General features: G+C 39.8%; 1 protein-coding gene across 5 annotated transcripts in view; it reads left to right on the forward strand.

Annotated features, from left to right (window-relative positions):
• lrrc56 (leucine rich repeat containing 56) overlaps window positions 1-12,485 on the forward strand; it is a 35,551-nt gene that overhangs the window by 7,971 nt on the left and 15,095 nt on the right. For 4 of the 5 annotated variants that reach the window (XM_020040395.2, XM_010883685.3, XM_020040392.2 and 1 more), the window contains exons 2-4: window positions 806-973; window positions 1,826-1,913; window positions 3,895-3,955. In XM_020040395.2, coding sequence (XP_019895954.2) covers window positions 818-973; window positions 1,826-1,913; window positions 3,895-3,955 — 305 coding nt within the window. In that variant the 5' untranslated portion in view covers window positions 806-817. Of the gene's footprint in view, window positions 1-24; window positions 264-805; window positions 974-1,825; window positions 1,914-3,894; window positions 3,956-12,485 lie in introns of those variants that run through there. The other variant, XM_020040394.2, reaches the window with a different exon arrangement.

Genomic DNA, 12,485 nt, shown 5'->3' on the forward strand with positions numbered 1-12,485 from the left:
GAACTTTTGTGTTTTATTTGTAAAACAATGTGTAGACAAAAATATCGGTAATTTTTCATTGGTTTGTTGCAATTATTGCAATAAATATAAAATGAAAAAAAACGTCAGACTACATATCCCAAGGGCCAAAGCCCTCTTTATTACTGTATCCAGGAAGTTATGTGGGGTTGTCAAGCAAACTTGTACGTGTCTTTGCGATTGCTTTCTGAAGAATGTGCACGTTTTAAGTAACAGTAGATGAATAGTTCAGCTAGCTGACTAAGGTAAGAAAAATACGACATTGGGTATAATTAAAACGAACAGTTATTTGATTATATTTGGAATTTTACATTAATGCTTTATGTGCACCCAACGTCAACAAACTGTACAATAGCTGTGAGATTGATATGTTAACTAGCCACACACTGTAGGTAATTCATACCTATCAGGAATTACCATGTTGTCAATTACTCCAGCTAAGTAATTTATACTTAATAAAAACAGAAACGTTTTAGGCTGTCCTAGAGAGCATAACAACCAAATAGACAGGTATCTGAACACAGCTACAATACTTCATCTGACAAGGCCTCAGATAAATTTAATAAGTTAATATAGCTAGTAAGTTGTAAATTATATTCACCATGTGTATGTGACATATATATGCTTTTGTATGTTAAATCTAGCTAGTGTATACAGTATTCTGATAAGTGTTCCATTGTTATAACATTTTGCTGTGTCACACTAATTTCTACATTGGCTACCCATCTTTTCACACAGAAATGTTGACACTTTAACAAATGATCTACCTTCATCTGTCCACTTCCAGGTTTCAGGAGTAATGAGTTGCTTCCAGGACTTAGTGCCCATAGCGCAACAAGGGACAGCGAGGGTACAGGTAACTGACCTGAGTGGATCTGATCAGGTGAACCCAAACCCTGCTGTTTTTGAGGAATCTGGCATGCTGGTGGAGCTCTACCTGTCTCCAGAAAAGCTGGTGAGGCTTTTATTGGTAATAATACAGATGTGGCCCTTTAAGATCTTTATTGGGCATGCATCTTGACTTCATTAAAGATGCAGTCTGCAATTTTTGGCCACTGGTTGTAAGGGTGAGGCTGTTGAGACAAAAAAGGTCCCCACGCATCCTTGATCAAAATAGGAGGTAAAAAAAATATAGATTAATCGCAAAAGTCCCAGACTGGCTCTTTAACACAATATTATAGTTGTTGTTTGCATAAAATGTGTAGGGAAGTGAATAGGTTGCATTGCTTAATCATAGTCACAATTCTGGTTTCCTTACCCTTATGAATACCAAATCTTAACATTCCAACTGTCCTATGCTCTAAAGAACAGATGTGAATGAGCTATAACTGATGTAACACTTTTTACCGCAGTTGCCATGTGCCATGACTTTGATTTCTGGGTGGATATATGGGTGATTTCATAGAAGCATCATTAAGTTGATGAATAGAACCCTGGGCCTAAGCATGAGGAAAAGATATGACACTCCCAGACTCTGTCTGATATATTAAAAACGGGAAAACAATGTTGTCTGCTCCCCTTTGCAAAATAAGTAGAATAGCACGAAAGTAGTAATGACATTCCCCCTGTCCCTTGGCAAAATGTGAGAAATTGCAGCAAGCGTTAAATTAGCTACACAATTGGAAAACCGTATAATGGTGTGGATATGCAAACCACTGTGGCCACTCACAATTAATTCTGCATTTTGTGGCCCCAAACCCATCAAACCTTCCCATTCCTGCTGTAGAGGCCTATCATCTTATCTAGCTCCTGAGTGAAACGATGTAAAAAAGCTTGTTCCGTAAAGTATTTATCTCTCACCCCACAGAAATACTTTTCTGGAATAGAAGACCTCAGCCTTATCACCTGCCTGGAAATCTGTGTGGACACTCGGGAAAACACTTTGGGCAACTTTGGTAAGAGGCAACTACTGACCAAGCAGCATATATACCAATTCCTATGTCTACTGCAGGCCCATTATGTATTAATGCAAAATAGTGTTTGCAATGTAGTATTTGCTTTTATTCATGTAGTGCACTATTGCTATTGTTACAAACGTTCTACATAAGCTGCAGCCCTATTGATGGGTGGAAGTTGAGGCGAATTACTTTAAACAGGGGAAATTGGGGGGCTTACTGTTTCATATAAATGACACTACAAAGGCTTGGAATAACATTTACATTGCAAAAGTAAACACATACACTGATGAGCCAAAACATTATGACCACTTGCCTAATATGCTGTTGGTCCTCTGCGTGCCACCAAAACAGCGCTGACCCGCAGAAGCATGGACTCTACAAGGCCTCTGAAGGTGTCCTGTGGTATCTGGCACGAAGACATAAGCAGCAGATCCTTCAAGTCCTGTAAACTGCAAAAACATGACTCATCGGACCAGACCACCTTCTTCCACTGCTCCAAGGTCACGTTCCGATGCTCGCGTGCCCACTGTGGGCGCTTTTGACAGTGGACAGGAGTCACCCTGGGCACTGACCGATCCGCAGCTACACAGCCCCATGCGTATCAGGGGACCGATCCGCAGCTACGCAGCCCCATGCGTATCAGGGGACCGATCCGCAGCTACGCAGCCCCATGCGTATCAGGGGACCGATCCGCAGCTACGCAGCCCCATGCGTATCAGGGTGCGATGCACTGTGTTGTGACACCTTCCTCCTATTACCACAGTAGACCTTCTGTAGGTTCAGACCAGATGGGGGTAGCTTTCGTTGCCCTCACACATCGATGAGCCTTGGGCACCCAACCCTCATTCACCCACTGTGTGGTTTGTCCCTCCTTAGACCACTGTCAGTAGGTACTCACCACTGCTGACTGGAAGCACCCCACAAGCCTTGTCGTTTCAGAGATGCTCTCACACAGTTGTTTGGCCATAACGATATGGGCCTTGTCAAAGTCGCTGAGGTCTTTACTCCTGCCCATTTCTCCTGCGTCCAACACGTTGACCACGAGACCTGATTGTTCGCTTACCATCTAATCTACCCAGGCCTTGATTTGCCCTTGTTAGGAGATGATCAATGTTATTCGCTTCACCTGTGAGTGTTCATTATGTTTTGGCTCATCAGTGGATTTAGTGGAATAAAATATTGCTTTCATCGTCTTCTTCATCATGTCATTTAAATGTATTTTGCCATTAACTAAAAAAATCCCCTCAGTCTTAGCTACAGCTATCATTATACTGCATTGAAAATCAGTCTGGTAACATTGTTTACAATTTTTTTAATGAGTTATTATAACTCCAAACAATGAATTATGTCAGAAAAAAACATTTGAAGAACATCTTTCCCCCTAGGTCTCTGGAGGATGGTTATAGGAGGCGTATGTGAAAAGTACATTATTGAAAACAAAGTGGTGTGAAAAGTCACGTGTGAAAATATACTCAGTTGATATAATCACGTATGATGACCTCATATCATGTAATGTGTAATAACTTGCGTAATGAAATATAGATTAGTGAAGATAATCAGACAGGTTTGCAAGGTTTTCTGTCAGACAGGGATAGGGCCTGACAAAAAAAACTTACTATAGCCATGTTATATATACATACATCCCCCATAGAGCACCACTCCTTCCCCTCTTCTTACTGGGTTAACAGATACCGGCAAAAGAACAGCACCATCATGCTCACCTAAGTCCTTAAGAAAGCCTTATTTGCAAAACATGTGCGGACTTGATGGAAGTTTGTCTGCACAGAGGTGAATCATACTTGGTTAGCAGCAACAGCGACAGATTCTGTCTCTTTGTCTCTCTAATTAATGGTGTTTAAAGGTCTGTTGAGGAGTGGCTGGTAGGGAGCCAGACAGTTGTTTAAGACGCAGTCAGAGAAGTCATCGACCCTGTGACGTGTGAGGAACATCACTTTTTCTTTATCTTATCATCTTGCAGGTGCCTACTTGCCCAAGCTTATACAACTGAAAATGAACAACAGTATGATAAAGTCAGTGAGGTAAGTGGAAAGTCCCACTTCACTTTTTCTGTATACCCCCTTTTGTTACAGCATGCGTTGTCATTTTCTGTTACTTTTCTTTGGTAAGACAAAGCATTTCCGCCTTCTGGGTAGTACAATACTACCCCAGCATGACATAGCAGATGCTCAGTCTCGATGGTAGCGGAAAAAGCCAGGTACCCAGTCTATGTGTGTTTCCTATGCTCTCTCAAAGAGAGCTGTAATTGCAACCAGAGTGAGTGTCTCCCCATGGGGATCCCTGTCATGCTTCACCCTGGCCTGGCTTTCTGCATAAGGAAACGCCCTGTAGCAAGAGGCTCTAGAGGCCTGGGATGTGGTTAAGAGCTGGGCTTTGAAGACAGACTTGGTCCTGCTGGAAGAAAACGTGATGGGAACATCACACAGTACAGGTGCAGCGGCTTTATTTCCACTTAAGGCAGGCCGCACTGAGCTATAACACTAGAGTGAGGGGGAGTAGCAAATTGGACTAAGGGACTGTTTGTGAAGAGTACGCACCCAGCCTTTAAATCACAATGAAGACAGACAGAATTTAGCCTGGTTGCCAGATGCTTTTTTATCTTTCACATTTTCTTTATTTTTATGCATATTTTTGCAGGCTAAAACCTTCTTTTTAATGCTGAAAACCTAAGTAAACAACTAACACAATATTTGTTATACTAACTTAATTAATTTATTGGACAAAGTTATGCAACATCTGAGTTGGTCAGTATGAGCACTCCCTCATATAACTCCTGTCAGTCCCTTATGACATCAAGGGATGTTCACCCACTCCATTCAAAGCTGCTTTAACTCCGACACATTTGTGGATTACTGAAAATGAACTGCACTTTATAGCTTCTGCTAGAACATTAGGGTTAGTTGGAATATTGGCCATTCTAAAATACTTTTTTGGTAGTATTTTAGAATCGCTGAATATTTTGCCTGGTCTTCTGAGTAGCAAGCAAGCAAGCTGAGTAGCAAGCAAGCAAGTTTATTTATTTAGCACAATTCATACATCGAAGCAATTCAATGTGCTTTACAAAGAAAAATATATGAAAGTACAATAACATAAAAAAAAACATCAAAACATATGAATACATCATAATAATAAAAAATACAATGAGAAAACAAAAGCACCACTTTGAAATCTATTCTGTAACTGACTGGAAGCCAATGCAAAGATTTAAGAACCTGAGTGATGTGCTCTGTTCTCTTGGTCCTGGTTAACATTCTAGCAGCAGCATTCTGAATGAGCTGCAGTTGTTTTACAGTCTTTTTCGGGAGTCCAGTTAAGAGGCCATTACAGTAGTCAACCCTACTAGAGATAAAAGCATGGATGAGCTTCTCTTAGTCTTTTTGGGACACCAAGCCTTTGATTCTGGCTATGGGTTTTAGATGATAGAATGCTGTTTTGGTGACCGCTTTGATATGACTGTTAAATGTGAGGTCTGAGTCTATCAGAACATCAATATTCCGCACTTTATCCCTGGTTTCTAAGGGCCCAAGAATCCAGCTCTTTACTAATACTTGTTCTTTTATTTTTGTTGCCAAACACAATAATCTCATCTTTTATCTTTGGTTTAATTGTAGACAATTCTGATTCATCCAGGTATTTAAGTGCTCTATCTGTCAAATACTGCACTGAGATCTTATAGAACCAGAACTGTTATTTTATCAGAATCAGTATTCAGACGTATATCATTTAAAACTTTAATCAGGGCCGTTTCAGTACTGTGGTGAGGTCGGAAACCTGACTGAAATTTGTCTAAGAGACAGCTTCAGGTCACAAAATTGCTGAGTTGATTGAAGACAACCTTCTCAATGATCTTGGCTATAAAATGGAGATTTGATACAAGCCTATAGTTGTTCATTATAGATGGGCATCTCTATGCGCCTGGGGGTCATAGTCAGGACCTGACCGCAGAGGTGCCTCTAGGCATCTCTGCATCACTGTTCTTCTGTTCTCCCCAATTAGAGACAGCTGAACCTTGTTGTTTCTAATTGGGGACCCTATTTACATTCTCTGTTTTTCGCCTCAGTTTGTTGGTAGCTTTGTTGTTGTGCCACTCCTTTTGGTTTTTTTCCTTTTGTTTTGAAGAAGGACGACATTAAAGATGTCCTTTTGCTCTGCTCCATGTGTCCTGCCTCATCTCAACTGTGACAAATTCTTAGATGTGTGTTTTGGATCATAGTCTTGTTGGTTTCTTAAAAGTCATCCAGGTCCTGACACAAATCATTCTCAAAACATCACGTTACCACCACCATGTTTGACTGTTGATGTAAGATCAGTATTGTAGAATGCAGTATTTGGTATTCACTGGACACAACAGGATCTATTTTGTCCAGGAAATGTAGCTTTTGTCTCACCTATCCATGGAACATTAGCGTCTTGAACAGGCTTGACTTGCTTTTGTTAGACAACGTGACCACAGAAGTGTCGAACCAAGTCAAGCTGACCATAATGTGGCTGATAAATCAAAATTAACTGATTAGAAACGCCGTAATGATACATTTAAGGTACCTTGTAGACCAAGGAAGACATTTGTTTTTGTTTTATTTTACCTTTATATACACAGGGAAAGAGTTCCAGGTCACTTTTACAGTTAAACTCCTGTATTATAGTAATATTTAAATAAGAAACAGACCGATATGAAGCACACAAACATTAAGCAATCGCAGTTAACATTAAAAAGATCATGTATCAACATTTTAACTGCCTTATAGACCCCAAGAATTACTCTGCAAGGCATTACATGAGTGTGGGGGACGGGAGCCGAGAACCGTTTTACCTAAATGAGTAAGGCCACGCTATCTCTATTACTAGTCTTGTGTGCACTTCTGATTACTGATGTTTTACCACTGAATATACTGTATAAAGCGCAATAGTTAAGCCAGTTCTTCAGGATAGGTTCTATACAAACATCAACCAATGGCACTTCTGAAAGTCAGGGAATCCCAGCCAATCACAATGTAGAAGAGACAATGTTATGTATGCAAGATTGCACCAGTAATAAAACATAGCACTGCATGCTGCCTTTTGTAAAAATGTAAATGACAGTTCATCACAGTTACAGACATTGTTAATATATTGAGTGAACAGTAAAGGATATATAATGAAACCCTGGGGTTTAGCTATAGGACAATCTTTGTTTAGATATAGGACAATAAATGCTTAGGTCACTAGTGTCTCCACCTTTATATTTTATAAGAATATCAATATTGTAGTAATATAGAGGGAATCTGAGAGAGAAAAGGACACTGAATTTAGGTGCTTGTTTCATTTGTTTGGTGTGTTAGGTAATCAAACATGCAATATACTGGTGTAAAAAGGGGTTAGAAATGCCTATTTTTGACTGTCAGCTTAAGGAAATCTCAGTCAGCCACTGAGAAACAATTACAAAACTGTGTGGCATCTTGGGATCACCAACATTCTAAACTACAATTAGATGCTACTACCATGGATGGGTTTCCAGAAAATAACCTTTATTTACAGCAATAACAAATTCCTCTGTAAACACCTGGAGTTTGCTAAACTGAATAGGCACCTGGGTTGGAACTTGGTCAGATAAGACAAAATTAGTGCCCAATGGTCTTGTGTGCCAGTGATGGGTTTGGCATTTAAATATGAATGTATACTTTAAGCAGAAAAATACATATATTATGTAAAATATTAACATTGATCATTATGGGGCTGTTTCGATTCTACACTACCAGACATTTTCCATTAAGTATATAGTAATGAAAATCCACAAATAAATGATTGTTTGACCACAAAGCCAGCATTTCGCACTGGCTATGTTCAACTGAACACCTTGAAAGGCTTTGATATGAATAGAAAAGGACAGTTCATAGGCAGACTAAAGGATATCAAGGAAATCTGGAAATCCTTGATATCCTTTAGTCTGCCTATGAAAGTAATGGTCTAAGACCCCTTCTAATGTTTTCTCCAATATAGTATAACGTTATATAAAAAGGTTTTATCTTCTTAAGTGTTGGGTGCAACATGTTTTTAATTAAAACAGGGTGTTGTAGTGAATACAGGGTGTTAAAAAATTATCTATCAAAATATTTCCTGGTTGTGCTTTGCAAAAGTATTCAGACCTCTGACCAGTTCTCCTTTATTTTAATTATAAGTGGTACATATAAATGTTATTCCATTTGAATAAATGCACAAACCCTAAACATTCATGTTCAAATTTCTGGTTTTGCAGTTAATTTACTGTTTCTTTGAGTTAGCTTATGGCACTTCCCCCTATACAGTGGGGAGAACAAGTATTTGATACACTGCCGATTTTACAGGTTTTCCCAATTACAAAGCAAGTAGAAGTCTGTAATTTTTATCATAGGTACTCTTCAACTGTGAGTGATGGAATCTAAAACAAAAATCCAGAAAATCACATTGTATGATTTTTAAGTAATTAATTTGCATTTTATTGCATGACATTTATTATTTGATATATCAGAAAAGCAGAACTTAATATTTGGTACAGAAACCTTTGTTTGCAATTACAGAGGTCATACGTTTCCTGTAGTTCTTGACAAGGTTTGCACACACTGTAGCAGGGATTTTGGCCCACTCCTCCATACAGACCTTCTCCAGATCCTTCAGGTTTCGGGGCTGTCGTTGGGCAGCTCCCTTTCAGCCCCCTCCAAAGATGTTCTATTGGGTTCAGGTCTGGGGACTGGCTAGGCCACTCCAGGACCTTGAGATTTTTCTTATGGAGCCAATCCTACGGTGCAGTCATCCTTTCCCCTTTGCAGAAAAGCATCCCCAAAGAATGATGTTTCCACCTCCATGCTTCACGGTTGGGATGGTGTTCTTCGGGTTGTACTCATCCTTCTTCTTCCTCCAAACACGACGAGTGGAGTTTAGACCAAAAAGCTCTATTTTTGTCTCATCAGACCACATGACCTTCTCCCATTCCTCCTCTGGATCATCCAGATGATCATTGGCAAACTTCAGATGGGCCTGGACATGCGCTGGCTTGAGCAGGGGGACCTTGCGTGCGCTGCAGGAATTTCATCCATGACGGCATAGTGTGTTACTAACGGCTTTCTTTGAAACTGTGGTCCCAGCTCTCTTCAGGTCATTGACCAGGTCCTGCCGTGTAGTTCTGGGCTTATCCCTCATCTTCCTCATGATCATTGATGCCCCACGAGGTGAGATCTTGCATGGAGCCCCAGACCGAGGGAGATTGACCGTCATGTTGAACTTCTTCCATTTTCTAATTATTGCGCCAACAGTGGTTGCCTTCTCACCATCCGCTTGCCTATTGTCCTGTAGTCCATCCCAGCCTTGTGCAGGTCTACAATTTTATCCCTGATGTCCTTACACAGCTCTCTGGTCTTGGCCATTGTGGAAAGGTTGGAGTCTGTTTGATTGATGGTGTAGACAGGTGTCTTTTATACAGGTAACAAGTTAATACAGGTAATGTGTGGAGAACAGGAGGACTTCTTAAAGAAAAACTAACAGGTCTGTGAGAGCCGGAATTCTTACTGGTTGGTAGGTGATCAAATACTTATGTAATGCAAAAAAATGCTAATTAATTATTTAAAAATCATACAATGTGATATTCTGGATTTTTGTTTTAGGTTCCGTCTCTCACAGTTAATGTGTACCTATGATAAAAATGACAGACCTCTACATGCTTCATAAGTAGGAAAACCTGCAAAATCGGCAGTGTATCAAATACTTGTTCTCCCCACTGTATGTTTTTCTGTTATATGAAAACAAAGACTGTTCATACTTGCTTTGGGTAAGACACTTGATACAGACACAAGAACACTGCATCTCCTTGTTTTGACTTGTTTATATACCACCAGTTACACAAGAAAAGATCACACATTTCATGGTCCTTTCACAGTATGTAGCAATTTTGCACTCACTGCTGAAATGATTTTTTACTATTCTTGTTAGCAGAATAACAAACTATTCTTGTTTTGATCAAGGTGGTTCAGGTTGGTTGGATGGAGGCTTGAGAACTGCAATTTTCAAATAGTGCCACAGATTCTAAATTGGATTGAGATTAGTACTTTGACTGAGCCATTGTAGGACATTCACTTTTTTGCTCATCAGCCACTTCAATGCCGTTTTAGCCTTTTACTTGGGATCATTGTGCTAGTGTAAGGTGAATTTCAAACTCACATTGTTTTGCAGACTGAAGCAGTTTCCCTTGAAATATTTGCTGAATCATCCCCACAGCATGATGCTGGCACCACCATACTTCACTGTAGGGATAGTCTATGTTGAGGCATTATGTAGTCTTAGATTTGCTTCACACGTTGCTTTGAGTTTAGGCCAAAAAGCTCTACCTGGGTCTCATCTGACGACAAACCTTTTCCCAAATAGCAACTAGGTCACTCTCATGCTTTCATTTAAACCGCACTGTGCCCCTTATTGAAGCTCCTTGCCCCTGTCTTAATTTGTTTCTTTTACCCCAAATCTTTTACAACATCTCTTGGGTATTGTATCCCATGACCCTCCTCTTGTCCCGTAGATATTATACCCCCTAGATTGCTTAAGGAAATGATTGGAAAAACAGGCCTTAGTTTACTCTCCATCATAAATAGCTTGCTCTGCACGGGCTGCATTCTAGCTGGCCTGTGTACAACCTCTTCTTAAAAAATACATATCTTGACACCTCTGCTTTGAATAACTACAGGCCAATTTCTAAGCTTTCCTTTTATCTAAGATATCAAAACAACTGTTAGAGGTGGTGGAGCACAATCAGATTTTTGAGGAATTCTAGTCCGGCTTCCGTTAACACCATAGCACTGAAACTGCTCTTGTCAAGGTAACAAAGGATTGGTTACTAAATGCTGACTCAGGTGATTGTTCCATCTTGCTCCTGCTTGATCTTAGTGCAAGTTTTGACACAATAGATCACATCACAATATTTTGTTTTCCCTGTATATACTACTATTAGGTCAGATAATTCATCAGCATGACAATACACAGCTGTATCTATCGGTCAAACCAAATGACTTGAACAAGTTGGCTGTTTTGTAGGATTGCCTGAAGGATCTTACAAACTGGATGTCCCAAAGTTTTCTGCAGTTGAATGCAGACATTTTTATAATTGGTCCTTCTTCTATATCTGATCAGATTAGATTGGATATTGGTTCTCTGGCAGAAATATTGTGCCTGTTTCCAGAAATAACGGAGTGCTCTTTGATCCAGAGCACCACACAAACATACTAGTGCAGTCATACTTTTACCAGCTTAGAAACATTGCAAAAATAAGATTGGTTTTATCATTTGAGGACTCTGAGTAAATTACACATGCTTTTTATTTCTTGCTTTTTATTATGTTCTTTATTTTCTCACCTATACTATTATAATGCCTCGTTTACATGCCCCAACCAACAGACCCTTGGTAAACTACAGGTAGTGCAGAATTACGCTCCCAGACTCACAAAGACAAAATTGAGATCACATATTACCCATGTTGGCGGCTCTGCATTGGTTGCCGGTGAATTTAAGTGTTGATTTTATGATTTTACTCACTTCATTAGGCCTGTAGACGGGTAAGGCTCAACATGTGCAGACACATGCCCCTTTGCTATCTAGTGCCCTATCCAGTTGACATGTCCCCATGCACCTTGGTGACGTGCATTGTGCACACGAACGGACATGCGTCATCCCTCTTTTTTACGCGTGTCACTCCGATGGGCATGTGTCGTCCGTTTATTCTTGCGCGTCACTCACACCAACACATCGTCTGTCTGTGTGAGCTGACAACTCCGCCCACCTTTTCAGCTTCAGGACATGTTCCTCGGAAGGTCTGTGCATGGTCTGGCACCAGAATACATTAGTGATAAGCTGAACCCATGTAACACTGTTAGGTCTCTATGATCATCTAATAAAGGATTTCTGGCTGTTCCAGAGTCTAGACTGAAAATGAAAGGGAACCTGGCCTTTGCTATCTTTATAAAATGGCATTCACTAATGTTTTTTAGTTATTTTATAGTATTTGGTTATTTTTTTGCTGCATTTTATAGACTCTTATTATTTTCCTATTGCTTATTATTTTAATTTCATTATTTACTTTTGCTGTTTTACTGCTGTGTGAAGCATTTGTGCTCTGTGCCACAGAAGCGCTATACAAATAAAGTTATTATTATTTGGTACGTTTTGAGTAACAGATTTCTTTTTCCACCCTCTTGATATGGTTGACATTACTCCACTCCTAGCCACTGAACTCTGGAGCTCCTTCAAAATGATTGTTGGCCTCTTTCTGTCTTCTTTCACAAGTCTATTGTTTGAGCATTTGAGGATCAGCCTTTTCTTGGGGCAGTGCTTGGGTGTTCAGACACAGCTTTAATTTACTGATTATTCATCGAGATGTGCTCTCTGAGATATCCAAACACTTATTTTGAACCCCTTTCCTAATCTGCTAATAATTACTACTGTATATTTAACATTTGTAGAATGCTCTTCATCTTCATTTTCATTCAGATTCACAGCCTGACCAATGCTTCTTTAATGTGGGTTTTTTATTCAGAATATGTGACAGCAACTTTAGGTCAA

Source organism: Esox lucius, chromosome 19, assembly GCF_011004845.1.
Source record: "Esox lucius isolate fEsoLuc1 chromosome 19, fEsoLuc1.pri, whole genome shotgun sequence".
NCBI lineage: Eukaryota > Metazoa > Chordata > Actinopteri > Esociformes > Esocidae > Esox > Esox lucius.